General features: G+C 52.5%; 2 protein-coding genes across 3 annotated transcripts in view; one reads left to right on the top strand and one right to left on the bottom strand.

Moving 5' to 3' along the window:
* Nucleotides 1–4,266: 4,266 nt before the first annotated feature.
* On the top strand, nucleotides 4,267–13,696 carry TBC1D22B (TBC1 domain family, member 22B; the record flags this gene model as incomplete). Its single annotated transcript, XM_009996517.1, has 12 exons — nucleotides 4,267–4,323; nucleotides 5,177–5,490; nucleotides 6,358–6,537; nucleotides 6,967–7,037; nucleotides 7,531–7,659; nucleotides 8,068–8,133; nucleotides 9,242–9,356; nucleotides 11,008–11,114; nucleotides 11,390–11,465; nucleotides 11,753–11,880; nucleotides 12,511–12,606; nucleotides 13,379–13,696. Coding segments are annotated over 12 exons (1,468 nt in total), but the record flags the coding sequence as incomplete, so codon positions are not given.
* A 5,097-nt stretch (nucleotides 13,697–18,793) lies between these two features.
* BRPF3 (bromodomain and PHD finger containing, 3) overlaps nucleotides 18,794–21,608 on the bottom strand; it is an 18,495-nt gene continuing 15,680 nt past the window's right edge. For both annotated transcript variants that reach the window (XM_009996298.1, XM_009996224.1), the window contains 4 exons: nucleotides 20,805–20,902; nucleotides 19,880–19,977; nucleotides 19,341–19,495; nucleotides 18,794–18,977 (listed from right to left, as the gene is read on the bottom strand). In XM_009996298.1, coding sequence (XP_009994600.1) covers nucleotides 18,794–18,977; nucleotides 19,341–19,495; nucleotides 19,880–19,977; nucleotides 20,805–20,902 — 535 coding nt within the window. The remainder of the gene's footprint in view (nucleotides 18,978–19,340; nucleotides 19,496–19,879; nucleotides 19,978–20,804; nucleotides 20,903–21,608) is intronic.

The raw sequence follows: 21,608 nt of genomic DNA, 5'->3' as shown, positions 1-21,608 counted from the left end.
CACGCCGGCTGTGGGGCAGAGGGGCTGGCTGGGGGGGTCGGGGTTCCCCCCTGCAATAGGAGGGTTGTTTGGGGCACCCCAGACCATGGAGCAGGGGAGTTTTGCTGGAGGAAGTCCCCCCGTTCAAGGGTAGGGTCAGGATTGTCCCCTCATTTGTGGAGCTGCAGGGCCCTGTGGGAAGCAGTGTGGAGGGGGGTCAGGGTCTGGAAGGTCCCCCTGGGGTGGCCTTAGAGCCAGGGCTCTACCATCCTCCTTTCCACAGATACTGAAGCAACCTCATCCCTTCCTGAAGCCCTTAGATGTCTTGGATGGCAGCAACTCTGCCCCAAACAGGTGCCCCTACCAGTGCATGTGCTCTCCTGTTTTCTTCTCCTGTGTGGGGTGTCACTCCTGGTCCACCTCTGCCCAGTATGAGGGGCTGTGGGGTCTCACTATGATCACCTCCCTTGCTTCTGTTCCTTGGGCTGTGCTGTCCTGGTTCCTATCAAGGCGCCTGTACTCACCCTGGAATGGGAGAAACAAGTGAAATACCTGATTTGAGCAGTGTTTAGGAGGAAGAGGCTCATGGTGGTGAAGGAGATGCCCCCTACAAGGCCTTGAGAGCAAGGCTCCCATGGGGAGAGGGCACCCACCTCTCTGGGGTGGCTTTTACAAGTGATGTTCTCATCTGGTATTCCTCACATTTGCTCCCTTGTGCCTTATCTGAACCCTGCCCTTCCCCTCCTGCTGTGTGGATGCAGCCTGAAATGCTTAGTTGGCTTTAAATCCTGCCAGGCCAGTTAAATCTCTCTTTCTGATGTGCTTCCACCCCGTCCTTTGTCACTGCACCAGCCCCCTCAGGTTGGTGGGAATGTCCAGGTCTGTGGCAAGTGAAGGGAAAGCAACAAGCACTACATGTTCCTCATCTTCTGCTCGTGGAGGATGAAAATGCTCTGCTCTCCAGGGGTCATTTTGTCTCCTGGTTGCTCCCAGCCCTGACCCAGAGGTCACAGCCCTGCTGGTCTTAGGCTGCATCTCTCTCCTGCACTGGGTGACTTGCAGCTTGGAAAGCTCAAACCAGGTGAACCGGTCTGGGAGGCAGCTGCTCCTGCCTAGACAACACACTCCAACGTCAAGTTTTTGGCACTTCTAACTGCATGTTTGGCAAAGATCCTGCTCTCCAGGAGCCTTCTCACCACCTCCAAAAACCCTGCCTGCTCATCCCTTCCAGGGATGTTTACCAAACAGGTCTTGGGCAACACAACCACAAAAGGTGGAGGTGGGTTGTGAGGTGTCCATGGTCACTAGATGTGAAGCTCCCTTTTTTCCTTTTCTGTCTGAGCTTTGAGAGATCTTCTGCAGAGATTCTTGGCTCTCTGTTCTTTCACCTGATGAGCTGGCAGAGGGAGTCTTTGTAAAGATTTAGAGGCTGTGGCTGCTCCCTTTTCCATGACACTTGTCCACTTTGTGTTAGCTTTTAGTTGGTGCTTTTTCCCCTGTAGATTTAAGGGAGGGGGGCAGAACTAGTAAATGTTGTTTCACATTTCAAAGACTGCCCTGGGGTTTTTTTGTACTGGAATCTCTCACCCCAGTAATTTTCTGGGGATGTGTTGGCAGGTTGTTCTAGCCTGTTACCCTGTGTCCATGTTGTTTATTTCCTGCTCTTTAGTGAGATGGGCATCCAGGCTTCGGGGCAGGTATTTAAATGCTGTTTCAAAAGGGGAAAAAGGTTGAATGGATGTGCTTTCTGCTGCAGTGTCAATAATCCAGGTCCTGTGGAGTCATCTTGGCTGTGGTGTTGTGCACAGTGTCAGTTACCCCTTGTACCACTGAACAGACAGGTAATGAGAAATGCCTGTCCCAGAGAGTTTTAAACTGAGACAGGACAGTCATTTTGGGAGCACAGCATCAGCTGAGGTCTGGGCTCCACTGAGAGGTGGTGCCTGCCCTGAGTTTTCCTTGGGCAAAAGTCAGGTGAAGATGGGCAGGGAGTTCAGCTTGGAGACAGCAGCTTCATCAGCCTGAGCTGCATCAGGGAAAACCAGACAAGGATGAGTGAAGGTACAGAGCAGCACTTGGTGGTATCACTCCCTGGCCTCAGTTGGCTCAGCTGTACCTGCAGGATGTTGTAACTCACTTTTGGAGCTGTGGGACCTGCTGGGGCTCAGCTACAGGGATGTGAGCTGAAGGAGCTGGATCAGACGAGGGCACCACAGATGTGGCAGCAGAGACTTGCTCTCTGGCAGCTGTGCAAATGCTTGTGTGGTTTAGGAGTCACCTGTTGCACAGCTCAGAGCATCCACACTCCTGTGCAGCCTCTTGCACCCTCTGCATAGGTGGGCAGGGCAGAGACTTGGAAGACACGGGACAAACATGGGGTGAAGCTGCTCCGGGCAGTGACTAGAGCTCCCCTGTGCAGGACAGTGGTGTTCAGCCCTGCCTCTCTAGCCTGCTGTCATCTTCAGCTGCAATTAGATCAGCTCAGGTTGCTTTGTCTGGAGGAGCCTGGGTTCACACTCTTTAAAAAGAGGTCCCTGGCAGGGGGGACCCTCTGCTGTCGTATCAGCTGTTGGCCAGGGAAGTCATCACCTGATTGCTTCAGAGCCCCAGGAAAGGGTTTCCTCACCTAGACCTGGTTGCCACATCCCCTCCTCAGTGTCTAACACACACCCTTGGTTTGGCCTGTGAACTTCAGCACTTTGCTTGTGAATCAAGAGCAGTCACCCGTGGGTGCCTGCACGGAGAGGAGCAGCATTGAGGCTGCAGTCATGAGACCAGCTGGGGCTTCTCGGAGAGGCTCTGCCATCTCCTTCTGCAAGGAGCTGCCATGACTCACTGGGAAGCAGCACTGATCTGGAGGGCTTGTTTTTCTTACTCCTGATAATCTGCTTGCCATGCCCACCCACGGGGATGCCTCTGCTTAATAGCTGTCCTGACTCCTAGATGCTAATTAGTCAGCAAACTCTTTCCTAGACGATCACTGGTGGGTAAACACAGTGAGCCTTTTTAGTGCTTCCAGCCACGAGGGACAGCCAGGATTCCCCACCAGGATCTCTCTGCGCTGGGGTGGTTTCCAGCCTCTGTCCTGCAGCTTCTCATCCCTGTGTTGAAGGGCAGGTTGGATGGGGCTTGGAGCAACCTGGGCTGGTGGGAGGTGTCCCTGCCCATGGCAGAGGGTTGGAAGTAGGTGATCTTTAAGATCCCATCCAACCCAAACCATTCTGTGATTTGATGATCTCTGTGCCTCACTCCTGCCACTTCCCCAGCATCAACTGGTTCCCAGCCTGCCTTCCAGCTGCACCAGGCTGACATTCCCCTCCTACACTGTTGGGCTCTGCTTGTTTTACTACCGGGCACCATCTGCAGTTCCTGGAAACCAGGCCAGCTCTGTTGACCAAGAGGAGCATGTCCCTTGTGTGCCAGCTCTGAATGGGCTCTTGTCTCTGCTGTGGGATGCAGGACTGTGCTGTGTAGCAGGAGATGGGGAGGACTTGTTTTCCAGAGATGGTTTTTCAGGGTGGGGTGGCTGTGAATAGTCACCCAAATGGAGGTAGCAACTCAGGATCCCTGTCTCACATCCAGAGCCTGTAAAACTAGTGATGAGCACTCATGTAGCAGCTCCTTTCCAAGGAGATGCACTCCAGGTAGTGCCTGCAGCCCTCAGGCTTCTATGTCCCACCAGTCCCACTCCACAGGGAGAAGAACCAAGGGACTGAGACCTGGTGACTCATTTCAGGCCACGTAGGAAGTAGTTGATTAATCTGGGATTTGGACCCGAGTCAAACCTTGTCCCATATCAGCTGCTGCTTCCCTGCAGTGTTGGCTACGATCCTGAGAGCCAGCCTGGGATTCAGACCCTCACGTGTTGCAGAGGACCCTCATTGTCACTGGATAGAGTCTTCCCCTGTCACACGAGGCTTAGAATTTCCAAACCTGGAAATGCTCTTGATGGAGAAGAGAATGAGTGACAGTGTGTGAGGCAGGGGGACTGGGACACGTGGTCACTGGTACAGAAAAGAGCAGATCCCAAATCCCAGCTCAGGCTGGAAGGAACCTCAGAGTTTAAACAAGGCTTCTTTTTGCTGCCTCAAAGAACAAATCTTCAGCTGAATGTGGCACTTTGGGTCTAAGGCTTTGAAGACAGAAGGTTATTGAAGTTGCCTTTGGTCTGTTTTCAGTTTCCAAGAGCAGGCAAGAAGTGTGACCCCTGTCCAACCTGAGGAGATTATTCCTGGGTGCTCTGTGGCTTTTTCCATGGTCTTGAGTTTTCCTTTCCCCTTCCTGCAGCATCCAACCTGTCTATGGAGCACAGCATCCTCCCCTGGATCCCAGGCTCACCAAAAAGTAAGTGTTTGTCTCCTGCAGACACAGGCTACGAGGCTTTGCAGGATTTTGGCTCAGTGGGTGAAGGTCTCCAGCATTCCCTGCGTTATTCCAGTAGGGCAGCAGTGGTGCTGTCTTGAGGTCTGTGAAAGCTTGCAGGGAAATCTCATTTGCTGGTGCCCTTTATGGCCAGAAATCAATATCACACCAGCCACATCAAAGGGGACAGGTGTATTTTTTTTAGCAGTAGTGTCAGCCCTCTGCTCCCCTTCCCGGCAGGAAAAGGCAGAGCTGACCTGAACTCCCTCCTTGTCCCTATCTCCTGCTGTGTCACTGGGAAGGTTTCCCCTTTTCTGTGACGCTTCAGGTGATGGACTTTGCCTCCTGTAGCATAAAGGTGAATGCCAAGACTCCTCCTGTGCCTGGGAAAAGAACCAGGCTGGTCTGTCTGCTGGGAGCCATCACAGCTGGATCGGGACCATCCCCGAGCACAGACCAGCTCGGTCTGACCCCCGAGATGCCTCTTCCCAGGTCACAAGGCTTGTTGTTTCTTTTTTTTGGGGGGGGTGTTAATCTACCAGGTTTTTTTTCTAGGGTGGAGGGAGGCAGAGCTGGAGGAATGATCTGTCTCTCCCGTTTGCCCTTCTGAGCCAGAAAGCCTGGCACCTCTCCAGCTGGCTGCTGCCACTGTGACCTCCGTCCCCTGCCATCGTACTGGGCACTGCCTCCTGGCAGCCCGGAGGGACTTAATATTCCTTGGGTTTGGGAGGAGGAACAGGGAAACTGGAAAAAGGGCCTGGCTGATTGAAGCAAGGATGTAGGGAAGGCTAGAATAACAGTGTTGGCTCTGATTCTGTTTCCTTCTGGCTCCCAGCTTCATCAAGGACCGCTCCAAGGCCAACGCGCTGCCGATGAAAAGCAAGAAGGCCTCCAGCTTTCATGAGTTTGCCCGTAACACCAGTGATGCCTGGGACATTGGCGATGATGAAGATGAGGACTTCTCTTCCTCCTCTTCCTCTTTGCAAACTCTGAACTCTAAAGTGGCCAAGGCCACGGCAGCTCAGGTTCTGGAGAACCATAGCAAGCTGCGGGCGAAACCTGAGCGGACCCAGTCGGCTCTCAGCGATGTGCCCACCAACTGCAAGGTCATCAAGTCCAGCAGTGAGGCCCAGCTCTCCAGGACCTCTGGTAAGAGCCATCCTTAGGAGTAGCCTCCTGCTCCTGGTTGAACTCAGCCTCTTGCTACTACTACTTGCATGTTATGGGTGAGGGGCACAGCCCATAAGCTCAACAGAGGCTTTCGCCTCCTTGTGGTGTCCTCTACTTCAAGGAGCCATTTTTGAGGTCCTGGCCTTAATGCTTCAGTCTCAATATCCTGCATACAGGCATGTCTGTCCCACAGGATCCTGTGTTCTGGCTGCTAAGAGATTTTGGAGCTGTTAGGTACTTGCTTGGGATTGCTCACCACCTGCTTCCCTTGTGGCCCAGGGTGCTACTCTTAGTAAAGCTCTGGATGAGGTGCAGCTTTGACAGGGAACTGGGCAGTATCAGCCCCTGCTTGGGTGCCTGTGCTGTGGACATAACTCAGCAGGTCTCTACTGCCAGCAGGTGGCATTGGCAGCCTGTCACCTCCTCTGTCTGCATTAGCAATTAGCTTGATCACTATTTACGAGGAGGACAGATCTGAAGGTCAGTCCTTCTGGGATTTCCACAGCTCCTTCTTCCTCCTGTGTCCCTCTGCCTATGGCTTCCCATAGTGGAGGGGGAAGTCTGATCCACTGGCAGCTAGGTGTCTGGATGCAGGAGGAGAGGAAGGAAGGAGAAATGGGGGGAAGGAAGGAAGGAGAAATGGGGGGAAGGAAGGAAGGATAAATGGGGGGAAAAGTGCTGGAAGAGCCACAGCAGATGCCTGTAAAGGACCTGATCCGTTGGAGTGGGCCAGTGGTGCTGTTTGCTGGGGGGGTGAAATCTGCAGTGATTGTGGCCAGAGGAACAAGATAGGGTTGGAGAGGTGCAGTCTCCTTCTCCACCTCACCACACATCTGCTCCTTGCAGAGGAGGCCTGTGTGAGGACCCCCCTTCAGAAGCAGCAGTCCCTCCCCCTCCGGCCCGTCATTCCACTCGTCGCCCGAATCTCTGACCAAAATGCCTCGGGTGCTCCCCCCATGACAGTCAGGGAGAAAACCCGCCTGGAGAAGTTCCTGCAGCTCCTTTCCAGCCACAACACAGACCTGGGTGAGTGTGGCAAAACTGAGGTGCCTGTGGATGGGAAGGGAAGGGCAGAGAGGGTCTGCTGCCCACCTCAGGTTGTGACCGGGTCTGCTCCAGGGTGGATGAAATGACTGCCTGCAGTGGGATGACTGCACAAACTGCTCTGTTGGCAGGTGATGGTGTCCTCCACCAGCCTTTCTCCATCTCACAAATGATGGTTCTGGCACATTGGAGCCACTGCTCCATCAGTTCTGTGCCCAGACTGAGCTGAAATCATCTCGACTCCCCTTGCTCCAGACCCGCCTCCCCAGTCGTCGCAGATGTGGAGCCTTCCTGGAGGCTCAGTGTCTCCAGAGCCTGCAGGAGCAGACTGGGCTTTCCTCTCCTTCTAGGTATAGTGGTGCCTGGACGTGCCCTAGGATCTAATCCATTGCCACCACTGTCCGTTTGCAGATGAGCTGAGGAAGTGCAGCTGGCCTGGTGTGCCCAGAGAGGTCCGGCCCGTCACCTGGCGCCTCCTCTCAGTGAGTACTTGGAGCTGGGATCCAGGAATTTGGGGGGAATATGCCAAGCCAGAGACATGCACTCCTGGACCTTCATGTGTCCCATAACCAGGTTTGCTCATCTTGTGTCTGTGCCCAGCCTCAGCTCTTGGGTTTTTCCTGGGCAGGGAGTGTAATTCCTGCATCCTCTTTGAGCACAAAGCCCGGGCTGGGAATGTGGGGTTCACTCTGGTTTGGGAAACTGAATCCCACAAAGTTGGGTTGTTCCAAGATCAGTAAAGGCATCAGGGGCTGGGAATTTGGGGTTCACTCTGGTTTGGGAAACTGAATCCCACAAAGTTGGGTTGTTCCAAGATCAGTAAAGGCATCAGGGGCTGGGAGAAGCCAAATCCCGTGAAAGCTCTTCCCCCTTCTCCTGAATCTCTTGTGCTTGATGCTTCTGGATGCATCCCTGGGGGGGCTGGTCTGTGCTGAGGGAGCAGGCCCTGCCCTGACAGGGGTTCTCCTGCTGCAGGGTTATCTCCCTGCCAACACGGAGCGGCGGAAGCTGACCCTGCAGCGCAAGAGGGAGGAATACTTTGGCTTCATCCAGCAGTACTATGATTCCCGGAACGAGGAGCACCACCAGGACACCTACCGGCAGGTACCAGTACTCTGCCTGTTGCCTGGGTTGTGTCCCTTCCCTCCCTCTTCTTTCTCCATGTGGTTGGGATCATGTTAGGACCTGCTATTTGGACATGTAGCTATTGGGAGTCCTGGGGACAGGGTGTTGTGTTTCTGCCTGTTTTCTTAGGAGGTGTTTAGTTCAAGCCTTCCCTAAAGTGGTGGGATAACTTGATTTCAGACCCCAGCTCCATCCACCTGAGCAGAGAAGACTGGAAATAAAACTGTGGATGATTTTCAAGTTCAGCTGCCACCTGTAGCCCCTGCTGTGCTTGCCAGCAAGTGCAGCTGTCACTAGAGGGGACTAAGGGGTGGATTCCCCCCTTGGGATGAGTTATTGTGCCCCTGGAAAGCAAGACTGGTGTGTTTAACCCACCCTCTCTTCCAGATCCACATTGACATTCCAAGGACCAACCCACTCATCCCCCTCTTCCAGCAGCCACTTGTCCAGGAGGTAAGAGGGAGTGAAGCTCCTGCCCCATGTGTGTGGAGTTAGAGCAGCAGCCAGAGGAGCTTCCCTGATGCAAACACATGCTGAAACTCTTTGGGTTTGTCCCATGTTTCTGAAAGAGATCAGACTTGGAGCTCAGGGGTTATGGGATCAGCTCTTTTGTGGTGAGATGTAGCCAAGGGTTGGTAGACAGCCTGAAGCTTTAGTTTTGAGACAAATTCAAGGCATTTGGAGCATCACAGGGGTTCTGTTGTGCTACAGAACCTCTTTAGGCCAAGCAATATGTGAGAAACCCAGGGATGGGTTTGAGGGGTGGCCAGGAGGTGTGGGAGGGACTTTTTACTAGGGCTTGTAGTGAGAGGACAAGAGGGAATCAATTAAAACTGGAAGAGGGAGATTTAGGTTGGACATGAGGAGGAAGTTCTTTGCTGTGAGGGTGGTGAGAGCCTGGCCCAGGTTGCCCAGGGAAGCTGTGGCTGCCCCATCCCTGGCAGTGTTGAAGGGCAGGTTGGATGGGGCTTGGAGCAGCCTGGGCTGGTGGGAGGTGTCCCTGCCCATGCAGGGGGTTGATCTAGATGATCTTTAGAGTCCCTTCCAACCCAAACCAGCCTGAGATTCTGTGATTCTGTCATGGTGTCCTGGGGCTGGGGCCCAGTCTGAAAATAACATGCTGATTGCTGGGTGGAGGTTGCTGTGCTGGGAGCTCTCCCAGTCTGTGATGGGTTTTGGGAGCTCTGGGCTGCTAACAGAACAGCCTGAGCTGCCACATGGTGTTCAGCAAGGTGTGCTGCTCTGCTGGCAGGCAGCCCTGCCCTGTGGGTGGAAGGGTCTTAAGCCTCCTGGATCAGGAAAAGTTGGTGTTGTCTGTGTTTCTTCAAGTGGAGGCTTTGAGGAGCCTTCCTGGTTCCGGAAGTGTGGGCTGGGATGTTTGGGGGAGCTGTGGATCACCCAGGAGTTTCTCCTAGGACTTGTGTCCTTCTTCTCTTACCTGTATTGTTGCAGAAAAGCCTGGCAGGCCATGTTCTCTACCCTGAGCTCAGCAGTTGTCCTTTTGTGCCTTGCTTTGGTGCACAGCTGATCCAGGTTCCTGCTGTCCCTTCTTCTTCCCTAGATCTTTGAAAGGATCCTGTTTATCTGGGCCATTCGCCACCCGGCCAGTGGCTACGTACAGGGCATCAACGACCTGGTCACACCCTTCTTTGTTGTGTTCCTCTCTGAGTATGTTGGTAAGTGCCATTTGCTATTTGAAGCAGGGTGCTGCCTCTCCACCAGGGTGTTGGAAGTGGCAGCAGAAAAGCTTTGCCTTGCTGAAGGGGGTGGTGGGTTCTTGGCCTCTTCTTGTATTTTTGCTGCCTGGTTGAGTTGACTTCAGTTTCATAACCTTGCTGAGCTACGTGGAAGTCAAAGTGCTGAGGGTGGAGTTGCCCTTGAGTGAACTTAACCTCCTTAGAATCATGGAATGTCTTGGGTTGGGAGGGACCTCTAAAGCTCATCTAGTCCAGTGGGACATCTCCAACTAGACCACATTGCTCAGAGCCCCATCCAGCCTGACCTTGAATGTCTCCAGGAATGGAGCCTCCACCACCTCTCCAGGCAACCTGTTCCACTGATCCACCACCCTCATATGAAAGAACTTTTCCCTAATGTCCAACCTCAATCTACCCTTTTCTAGCTTAAAACCATCACCCCTTGTCCTATCATTACATGTCCTTGTGAACAGCTCCTCCCCAGCCTCCCTACAGGCCCCTTCAGGCACTGGAAGGTGCTCTAAGGTCTCCCTGGAGTCTTCTCTAGGCTGAACAACCCAAACTTCTCCAGGCCTTAAATCATTTTCATGGTCTACTCTGGACATGCTCCAACAGGTCCATGTCCTTGTGTTGGAAGCTCCAGAGCTGGATGCAGTATTCCTTGCAGCCTGGAGGAGAGTGGGATCTTCTAGGAAGTTTGGGCAAAGCCCTGATACACAGAACTGGGAGAGGGGAGGACCCTGATTGCAGAGCTTGGGCTTGGAGCTAGTTCTTGGTCTAGGAGGAATGAGTGAAGTATAAGGAGACCCTGCTTCTCCAAAAGCAATTCTGCTTGAGTTCTTCAAGCTGTGTCCCCGTTGGGAAAGGGAACAGACTGTGTGGCTGGAGCAGCCCCTGTCCACAAAGAAAGCTGGCTCTGGGAAGGAAGTTGGCACCAGCTCTGGCTCCATTTTTAAACCTCTTGGGTTTGCTGCCCCAACTCTCCTTTCAGAGCAGGTGTTTTGTTGACTGCAAGATGCTAGAAGGCACCCACTGTGCTGCCAGCTGCTCCTCTGCTCAGCTGCCCCACCACCTTTCCTGGTGCCAGAGCCTTTGGAGCTGCCTCCCACAGCAGCTGCCTTGGCAGGACCATCCCAGTTCACCAGGGCCTCTGGTGTTCCTGTGTGCTCCAGAGCTTACAGGCAGAGGTGGGAGTTTATGAGCTGTTGGCTTTGGTTGGGCTGTTCAGCACAACCTCCCCCTCCTCACCTCTCCCAGTTGTCCCTGTGGTGACACCTCCCAACAGCCAGGGCAGGATGGGCTCCAGCAAGAGGGGTCTCATATGCTGGGAGCTTTTTCCATGCACAACCCTCACTGCTGAGGGTTGACAGCAGCAGCAGTGCTGTGGGGTCCCTCCCCCAGTCCCCTGGGGAGCAGGGCTGCCCTCAGGTCTGGCAGCTCAGCCTTTTGAGCTCCTTCAGCCCTTCTCCTGCCTTGGAGAAGTAGGTCAGTGCATGGGTACTGTGCTCTCAGGTGGCACACAGGGCCTCGTAGTGCCTCTTGCTCTGCCTTGCCTTGATAAAAGCTCCTCAGTGTGTCCAGTGACCTGCCTGGTGTCCCTCATCCTCGTGCTCTTCCCTCTCTTTTGCAGAGGAAGACGTGGAGAACTTTGATGTGACCAACCTGTCCCAGGATGTTCTGGGGAGCATCGAAGCTGACAGCTTCTGGTGCATGAGCAAGCTGCTGGATGGGATACAGGTGAGCCTGGACTTCTGACCTCTGGGTACTGGGTATTGTAACATCAGGGACATTTTGCTACATCCCTGAGCTACATCTTTTAAATGAAATCCTGGGGGAACAAGATGCTGTGGCTTGTCCACCATGCACTGTCCTGACTCATTATCCTGGTGCTCAAGAGCCTTGTCTGCTCAACTCATGGGGATATCAGTTCCCTGTGGAGCTGGGAATCTGGTTTTGGTCATTTCAAGCTGTTGTTAGAGCTGCTGCTTCTGACTCGTGGCCTCTTCCCACAGGATAACTACACCTTTGCACAGCCAGGCATCCAGAAGAAAGTCAAAGCCCTGGAGGAGCTGGTCAGCCGGATTGATGGTAGGTGACAAGGGGATCTGAGCAGGTTGGGGGCTCTTTTGTCACAACAGCAGGAGGTCTCCTTAGCCAGTAGTACCCTCAGGTACTAGACACTCACCTACAACACAGAGGGAAGCAGGACAGGATTGAGTCAGCCAGAAACCCCCTGGGGACAGGGGTATTTGCTGACCAGGGAGAGGAGTGGAGGTGTTGGGGGAAGCCAGGTCTGACAGCTGGTGACTGGGGGGCAGTTGGGCACTGGGACACCCTGGTCCCCTCAGCTGTGTAAGTGGAATGTGCTGTTTCAGAGCAGGTACATAATCACTTTAGGAAGTATGAGGTGGAATACCTGCAGTTTGCCTTTCGCTGGATGAACAACCTGCTGATGAGGGAGCTGCCCCTTCGCTGCACCATCCGCCTCTGGGACACCTACCAGGTAGGCAGCTCCCTCCCTGCTGGGCTGCTCCCTCTGGGACCATCTCTGGGAAGGGGACAAAGCTCTTCTGGCAGCACCCTGTGCAGCTCAGGAGACCAGGGAAGCAAAGCAGTGTGGCCCTGGGACATTTACAGCCAGTTGGGTGAGGGGTGGCCCAGTAGCTGTGTCCAGGGAGGTTGGTTTGCAGCCCAGGAACCAACCACGTCCTGGGCTGCATCACCAGCAGGTCAAGGGGGGATTCTCCTCCTTTATTTGGCTCTTGTGAGACCCCACCTGCAGAACTGTGTCTAGTTCTGGAGCCCCCAGCATAAGAAGCACATGGAGCTCGTGGGGAGAGTCCAGAGGAGGCCTAAGAGATGATCCAAGGGCTGGAGCAGCTCTGCTCTGGAGCCAGGCTGGGAGAGTTGGGGTGTCCAGCCTGGAGAAGAGAAGGCTCCAGGGAGACCTTAGAGCAGCTTCCAGTGCCTGAAGGGGCTCCAGGAAAGCTGGGGAGGGACTTGGGAGAAGGGTTCGTAGCTAGAGGGGTTGGAACTAGATGATCTTTAAGGTCCCTTCCAACTCAAACCATTCCATGATAAGTTGTGCTCCAGCTGAGCTGCAGGAGCTGACCCTGAGCTGTCTTGTCTGCAGTCAGAGCCAGAAGGATTCTCCCATTTCCACCTCTATGTCTGTGCAGCCTTCTTGATCAAGTGGAGGAAGGAGATCCTAGATGAGGAAGACTTCCAAGTAAGTCCTTGGGGCTGGGGGTAATTTGCTGGGGGTAGAGGGGAAGGAATCACTCTGGTTGGAATTCCAGCATGGACACAGCTATTGTCTCAGGTCTGGCTCCAGGAGCAGTCTCAAGATCTTTGGCTAAAAGTAACTTCTAGAGCCTCAGTGCTGAGGAGAGAACTTCAAACCTGAGACATGTGTGACTTTTTGCTAGGGCTTGTGGTGAGGGGACAAGGGGGAATGGATGAAAACTGGAAGAGAGGAGACATTAGGACATTGGACATAAGGAGGGAATTCTTTGCTGTGGGGGTGGTGAGAGCCTGGCCCAGGTTGCCCAGGGAAGCTGTGGCTGCCCCATCCCTGGCAGTGTTGAAGGGCAGGTTGGATGGGGCTTGGAGCAACCTGGGCTGCTGGGAGGTGTCCCTGCCCATGCAGGGGTTGGATCTAGATGATCTTTAAAGGTCCCTTCCAACCCAAACCAGCCATGATTTATCAATTCTTCCACGCTTGAGCCTGGATCCTGCTAAGTTGCTTTGTGTTCGCCTTCTGGTGTCCAGCTGTAACCAGGTGGTAGCACCCTTAACTTCAGGGACTTGGGGACATCTGAGGTGCTTCTCTGACTGGGATCTAGACACGAGCACATCCTGGTGCTGTCTCTGAGCCCTTCAGACCCGAGTGTGCTGAGCTGAGTTACTGGGAACTGCTGCCCCTGCTGCCCTGAGCCTGCTCTGGAGCTCTACTCTGCCTTCACCCCCACCTCCAAACTAAGCCCCTTCCCCTTTTTCAGGGCCTTCTGATGTTGTTACAAAACCTGCCCACGATACACTGGGGCAATGAAGAGATTGGACTCCTGCTGGCAGAAGCCTACAGACTCAAGTACATGTTTGCAGATGCCCCCAACCATTACCGCCGATAGGTGCCAGGACCCTGTGCCCACTCCACCCCCTCCTCCTGGCCCAATCTGATCACTGTGGCATTTTTTGTTGTCCCAAGTCCTCGGACACTCCGGCCCAGAGCTGCTCCTGGCTGTACAAAGCTCACATGGACTCTTTGTCTTAACTCTGAACGTTGTGCCTGTCTGCCCCTCCCTGCCTGGGCCCCTCCAGGATGTCAGGCTGGGCCACCCAGAGAGGCATGAAGGAGCTGGGGAGGGAGGCACGTGGGAATCCAGCTCTCCAGACCATCTGAGCCGAGGATGAAGCCCTCCTGTCCTCTCCACCCCTTCTTGTCCAGCTGGGACCACCTTGGCTTCGCTGCCTCGTGTTCACTTGCTGCCCTGGGCTGCCCCCTCCTCTCTTCCCACACCCTTCACTCTGACTCCCAGATGAAAATGCCTTATCTGAGACCCTCCTGGCTGGAAAAAAAACCACAACCTCCCCCCCATCCCTGAGGGCAGCAGGGCAAGAAGTTTCTCTCAGGGCCTAACTTCACTCCCAGGGTCTGGAGACCCCCCTCCCCTTCCCCTGCCAGCACTTTGTGGGTTTGGGAGAGACCCCCTCACGCTGCCCCTCTCTCCTCTCCATCCTCTTCCCTCCCCCCTCCTCTCCCCCAGGGTGGGCTCTGCTCTGCATCTCCCCAAAAATCCCCTTGCAAAGCCCCCCCCCGATCCTTTGAGGCGTTCTGTGTATATTGTGTTCTTGTGTATATGGGTCAAAGATGTACAATATACGTCTTCTGTTTGTAGCAGATAATGATTTTATATTTATAAGGTGCACACCTTGTTCCCACCCCCACCCACCCCTGGGGATGGAGACCTGGAGCTTTGGACCCCTCCAGAGGTTGAGGAGGTGGGGGGGGGTGTATTTTTGGAGCCACAGGTATTTCTGCCCCCACCATGGTATTTCCAGAGCTGGATCCACCAGGAAGAGGTGTGATAGGAATTTGGATCTCAAGGAGTCCCTTGCAAAGGGGATTTGGATGTTTCAAGGAGATGGAGATCCCAGCAGGAAGCAAAGGAACTGTGCCAAGGAAACAGGGTATCCAGGCTGCCATGGGACCCTCTGCCCTGGCGGGACAATCTGGGAATGAACCATCTTTGAGGTCCCTTCCAACCTGACATTCTGTGATTCCATGATCCCGGATCCCCAGCCCCACATCCTCCCTCCTCCTGGAATGTCTCCCTGGGGCCGAAAAGGACCAGCTTGGCCTCTCCCCCTGCCTGCTCTTAAACCAACTGGGAATGTTTTAATGGGCTGGTTCGTGTGCCAAGGACTGGAGGTGAGAGGGGGGAGATCCAGGCTTCTCCCAGTGCTCCCAGGGGGTGATGGGGCCTGTGGAAGGTCCCTCTGCTTTCCATTCCTGTTCCTGGTGGGAAAGGGCAGCGGGGCCAGGGCTGAGCATGTGAAAGGCAGAGCCTTGTTGCCAATAAAACTCCAAACAGTGTCTCAAGAAATGGTTTTCTGATCCTGGAGTTGTTTCTTTTCTACCCCTCAGGCATTTTTATTTCTGTGTGTGCCTTTTTGTGGCTTTCCTGCCAGGGGAAGGGCCCCCCCCCCCCCCCCGAATTTGTTTTAACGTGGGAAATTAGAAAGGAAAAGCCCAGCCAAACCCCAAACCCAACATCTGAAGGGTGTGGTGACTGTTTGTGGTGGGTCAGGCCTTGCCCTTCATGAGGGGCTTTGGGCAGGAGTAGAGGGTGGGGAAAAATGGGGACAAAAATTAGGCTCAGCCTCATTTTGGGGACCTGGTTTCCTGCTCCACCAGTGATGATACCAATGGGGATCCCATCACAGACCAGCAAAAAAAAAAAACCTAACTCCTTCCTCCGTCTGTGCTGAGGCCCCACACAACTTGTTTCATGCCAGGGGTGGAATTGCTTGCTGTGACTCTTTGCTCTTGCTCCTGGGGCTGCTGCTGGTCCCTCATTGTCATGGAAACCTCTGAGCCACCGAGTCACTGGGTAAGTCTGAATTTTATGTGTTGTAGGAGGAGAAAATGGGGCAGGAGAGGGGGGAGCTATTTTATTAATATGTCATTTCAACCCAAAAGTGTCAGCAGGGATGTCACCAGCAGCAGCTGGGCTGAGGGGGGGCTGGAGGCCTTTAAGGAAAGGCTGGAGGTGGCACTTGGTGCCATGGTCTGGAGATGTGGTGTCAGGTCTTAGGCTGGATTTGATCTCAGAGGCCTTTTCCAGCCTCCATAATGCTGTGATTCTGTGTGATTTTCCTCCAGAGAACCAGCTCCTTGCTACTAAATCCTCCTTTTCCTCATTCCTTGCAACAGGTGGGAGTATTAGGCAAAAAAAGTGTGAAGAATTCCCCCTTTAATACCTTCACTTCCATCCCTGAGCCAGGGAACACTGCACCATAAACTCCCTTCCTACTTCCAGGACCCTACATTAAGGTATAAAGGCTTGAAATAACTGACAGGGAGACAATTACTGTTCTTTTATTTCTTAAAGCCCCAAAAATGACTCCCAAAATTGCCACCCTGAGATTGTTGCACAGCACAGGAAGTACCCAAATCCCTGGGGATGGTGCAGCAGGTGGGTGCAGGTCCTTGGGAAATGGGGTTTATTTGGCCTGTGGGGGGAGAGAAAGGAGGGTGATGAGGGGTTTCTTTTTGCTTTAAAACATTTAAAAGACATTGAAGTGTTGAAGGGCAGGTTGGATGGGGCTTGGAGAAACCTGGGCTGCTGGGAGGTGTCCCTGCCCATGCAGGGGGTGGAACTGGATGATCTTGAAGGTCCCTTCCAACCCAAACCAGTCTGGGATGCTATGAAATACCAGTACAGGGTTGGCAGCTTCATGTCCAATACAAAACCCTCATGGGAAGTGAAATCCTGGAGCTCAGGGCACCAGCAGCAAAGAAAGACTCTGATGTTTATTTTTAATTATATATATTTTTTTATACATTAGAACATTTATTTCTCAGAGAGAAAATATAGTCTCAGACAGTCCGATTATAGTAGGTAAAATTAGCTTTTCTTTTCTCTTTACAAGCATAGATTTCTCTTATTACCTCTCTTATACCCTCTGATATAAACAATTCTAGAAAGCAAATAAACTCACTTTCTACAATAAATAGAGCAATCTGTGCTTTACAGCAGCCTGACAATCATGTTTAGGTCCCAGTAGCAACAGCAGGATCAGCCAATTCAAATCCTAAAATGTCATTTAAAACCAAAACAAACCCAAAACAAACAACAAACCACCCCCCCCCCCCCCCCCCTTAAACTCCCCCCAAGATCTTAAAGCATAAGAGACACAGGTCACGAGTCCACAGCTGAGCTACCACCTGAAAAGTGTTATGTTCCTTGAAATAAATTACACATTGTGCATATAAAAAAGACCCAGCAACACAACTGAGGACTTCAAGAATGGTGAACAATAGGTCTAAATAATTTAGAACAATATTTTACAGCTATATACACAAACATCCTTCCCTGGCCACGCTCCACAGGCATAATTCTTCTTATTATTATTCTCATTTTTACAAAATCCTTTGCCCCTTTCTCTCTTTATGTTACAGGAATCCTCCCTAAAATGTGGTTCCATGTCCCAATGTATAAGAAGTGGTATTTTTAAAAAAGTAGACCAAGTAGAAATGGCAGTGATTAGTCCCCACTAGTCATTATTAATTATTCTTAATTAGTATTATTTCTTTTTGACTGACACCCCCTCCCCCCCCCCATTCTCTTCAGTATGAAAAAGTCAAAGCAATTAAAAAAATAGTGAGTTAAAAAGTGAAATGATGAGATTCAATCTACAATCTTGCTCTGCACCTTTGGTTCTTCAAATGGGAAAGCAGGAAAACCAACCAAAAAAAAAAAAAAAGAGGGGGGACACAAAAAAACCAGAGAACTCCCCAAGTCCTTGGCTGATTGGAAAGGTTTTTTGACCTCGAGTTTCCAAACATCAGTTGGTTTTGGGGGGGTTTTGGGTTTTTTTGCAATGAAAACCCACCCTCTCCCCCCCAGGAAAAAAAAACCAAGCAGGGATTGTCTGCAGAGCTGGATGTCCTGGGGTTTTTTAATGAGTAACAACTCTGGAGAGCAGGGAAAAAGGAACCAGGTGGGTGGGAGAAGGTGAAAAGGTCCAGGTGGGTTCATGTTTGGTTTCAACCCAAACTGAGCCAAAGGAAAAACAGGGAGATGGGGAGAAATAAAAAAGGGAAGAAAGGAAGAGGAGCCTGACACCAAATGTGCACAAACCAACACAAAAGATGCATCTCCCTCCAACCCTGATCAACCTCAGTGCCTGCAAAGCTGCTCCAGCTCATGAGACACCTCCAGAATTAACTTCTTACAAGAGAAATTATCTTTGCTTAGACTCTTAGGAAACCCTGATATGAAACATTCTTGGAACAGTCACAGAAATCAGAATGGAAATGTCAAGCCACCAAATTTCTAGGACACACACACACAAAACCAAACATAAAATAATTTGCTTTTAGTATTTAAAGCTCTGTGCTTCTGTGCATGGAGGTGTGTGCAGCAGAGGGAAAGGTCAGCAAAATACCTCAAGCTTTTCTACATGAAATGAGAAAAATCAAACATGAAAACACCACGTAGGTGTAGGCAGGAAAACTGTCACACCAACTCCCAGCTGCCAGTTGTTGTTGTTGTTCCACGTGATGGGACAATCAGTGTCATTAAAAAAGATATCAAAAGGCCAATGATTGTTATTTGGGTGAATTTGGCACAAGAAAAGTCCAGTTGGGTAGAGGATCTGGGTAGAGATCCAGCTGTAGAGGATCCTGGTTGGGTTTGAGTGGATCCTGGTTGGGTTTGAGTGGATCCTGGTTGGTTTGCAGTGGATTCTGGTTGGTTTGCAGTGGATCCCAGTTGGGTTACAGTGGATCCCAGTTGGGTTACAGTGGTTCCCAGGAATTACTGGGGCTGGCTGAGGATTTGAACACCCCAGTGGCAGGGAGGGAGTTGGGCAGGGATGAGGTCCCAACACCCCAGTGCTGCCACTGCACCGTGGCTCTGTCACCCAGCAGCTTTTCCTACCTGCTTCACTCCTGGCCCTGTAGACTGAACATCTCACCTCCTGCCAGCTCTTCAGCAAGACACATTCAGAGAGAAGCTGGACAGGCTTTTTTTTTGGCACATTTCAGGGTACTTGGAGGAGTGATGAGCTGCTGGGAACGTTCCCCGGCCGCTCAGCGCATGAGACCATCCTCTCCACCCGTGGAGGAGGAGGAGGAGAAGACCTGGCTCCAGGTCTGGAGGAAAAGGAGGAGCAGGCACCCTGAGGCCTCACAGGTAAGAGGAGGTGAGGAAGGGGTGATCCCCCCTCACTCTGCTCAGGTGGACCATGGCTCGGTCATAGGCCACCTGCACAGACTTGCGGATGCTGGTTTTTCTGCCTTCCATCATCTTCAGCTTGTCCACCGTGTCATCCACGCCCAAGGGATAGACTTTGTCACGGGGAAGCCACTGCCTGCAGGGGAGAGGAGAGCACAGTGCAACTGGCTGCTCAATCTGCTGCTGGTTTCAAGTCAAATCCTCTCTAACTCGCTGCAGGTTCTGACTACAGAATCGGCTCTTTGCGTGCCCCAGGTTTTTGTGGTGATGTGACCCCCTGGGTGAAGGACACTGGGCTGTTCCCTATGGAATTGGAGCAGCTGGATGTGATGCTCCTGGGCCAGGGAAAAGCTGGGCTGGCTTCCTCATTTAGACTCTGGTTTAAGTTCTCCAATGTACATGTAACATCATCATCACCCCTGGACACTCCCATGCAGCACGGGAGATGTTAAACCTTCCCGCCCTCACCACAGGCCCTCACCTGCCTCCACACACTCACCAGGTTCTCTTGTTGTCAAAGAAAAGGACCAGGAAGAGCTTTTCTCCTGCCTCTGTCTGCCTCTGCTCCCCCAGCTTCAGCACATCCACGGGTGGGACTGGGATGGGGACTCCATTGTGGAGCAAACCCTCGCGTGGCATCTTGGGATCAATGATCTGGTGACACAGGGAAAGGAGATTTAGGCACTTCCAGTGCTGCAGAAAAATGCTTTCTCCACCTCCCCCAGTTCTTTCAGTTTATCCCAGCTAAGCAATTAAAATCTACGTAGGGTGGGAAAGGAAAATTGAGCACTGATCACTTGCCCCACAGCTGCAGAGTGAGCAGGAGAGGGAAGATCCCCTCCTGTCCCTGAGAGACCCATGTTTTATGAATCCTCTGCAACAATGAGGAAAATTAACTGTGCAAAAGGGGGGAAAAAACCCCAACAAGCCCATCTTGCAGGATTTTGGGAAGTTTTCTGCCTGGTTCCACTACATTCTAGCACTGTGTTCTGGGCTCTCTGCTCTGTGGGTAGAGGCTGAGGAGCAAAGGGCACTTACCAAGGCAGGGTAGGAGGGGTAGCCACGGCACTTGGCCCACACAAGCTCCAGAGGCTCCAGCTCAGCCTGATTCTCATAGGACATCAGAAGAGTCCTGCCTAAGGGACAGAAGGAGACATGGATTAGGAGGGTGAGTCCTGGCAAGGGGCTCAAGACACACATCTCATCTGCAGGAAGCTTATGATAAACTTGGGAGGTGCAGCACGACTCAGCCCGGCCACGGGGGGTGTCCAGGCATGGTCTGCACCAAGACAGAGCCACAGGCTCCTAAATCATGGGTCTAAGAACATGCCTGTAGCTCCAGATAAACTCTTAAACACTGGAATATTCATCAGCTTCTAAAGGAGGGTGGCAGGAGGATGGGACCAGGGGGGCTAGATCCACCCTCCTGCATGGGCAGGGACACCTCCCACCAGCCCAGGTTGCTCCAAGCCCCATCCAACCTGCCCTTCAACACCCCCAGGGATGGGGCAGCCACAGCTTCCCTGGGCAACCTGGGCCAGGCTCTCACCACCCTCACAGCAAAGAGATTCCTCCTCATGTCCAATGTCCTAATGTCTCCCCCCTTCCACTTTTCATCCATCCCCCTCATCCCATCCCTCCCTGCCCTTGTCCCAAGTCCCTCCCCAGCTTTCCTGGAGCCCCTTCAGGCACTGGAAGGTGCTCTCAGGTCTCCCTGGAGCATTCTCTTCTCCAGGCTGAACACCCCAACTCTCCCAGCCTGTTTTAAAGGACTTTGAATCTTAAAGGTCTTTTTCAACTAAACTCATTCTATAACACACAGGCAGGTCAGTGCTCTGACTTTATAAGCTGAATAGTTCTTGCAGGACTGGTCCCTGGCTGGTTCCCCTGGTGCAGAGGATCTGTCAGTGTGGTGGGACCAAGAGCAGGGTGTTCCCCAAAGCTGCTCTGCAGCTGTTCTCACCTGAGCTGCTGAAATCAGAGTCTCCATTTCCACCTTCCAAGAAGGGCACCCGAGACAGAGCTGGTTTCCCTCGACTCCTCTTGGGAGGCATCAAACCACTGTTAGAAATAAATGGGAAAGTTGGGGAGAAAACAGATTAGCCTTGAAATACTGGAAAAAATGCTGTACTGGTGCATGGTTGACATGAGAAGAATACTGAACACTTCAGCAAAATACTTTCAGTACATCTCTGCTGGTGCATGGACACTGGACATCACCCCAGCTTTGCCATGAGCACATATTTCTCTAGTGATGGGTCATCAAAGACAAGCAGGGGGCCTGGCAAGTTCAAAGCACTGAAAATATTACTAAGAACATCACTAAGAAAGTCTTGCTTCTGCCTGTCCTGGATGACCTCACTCATCAAGGTCAAATAGGGAAGATGTACGTGAGACATTTAGAGGAAATTCTTTGCTGTGAGGGTGGTGAGACCCTGGAACAGGTTGCCCAGGGAAGCCGTGGCTGCCCCATCCCTGGCAGTGTTGAAGGGCAGGTTGGATGGGGCTTGGAGCAACCTGGGCTGGTGGGAAGTGTCCCTGCCCATGCAGGGGGGTGGATCTAGATGAGCTTTGAGGTCCCACCAGCCCAAACCATCCCATGATACCCATTTACTTGAAAAATCAAGGATGGAACCTGAGCAGCTTTTTACCTTCAGGGTCAGGACACATAATAAGTACCAGTTTGAGCAGGTTTTGACAAAGAAGTCAAAAGATAAAAGCAGGCAGATGAAACCAGACACAGAAGGTGTTCTAGGGAAGAAGTTCA

This window comes from Chaetura pelagica, unplaced genomic scaffold (genome assembly GCF_000747805.2).
Source record: "Chaetura pelagica isolate M959 unplaced genomic scaffold, ChaPel_1.0 scaffold890, whole genome shotgun sequence".
In the NCBI taxonomy this organism is placed as follows: Eukaryota; Metazoa; Chordata; class Aves; order Apodiformes; family Apodidae; genus Chaetura; species Chaetura pelagica.
This window is presented reverse-complemented; position numbering and strand designations above follow the sequence as displayed.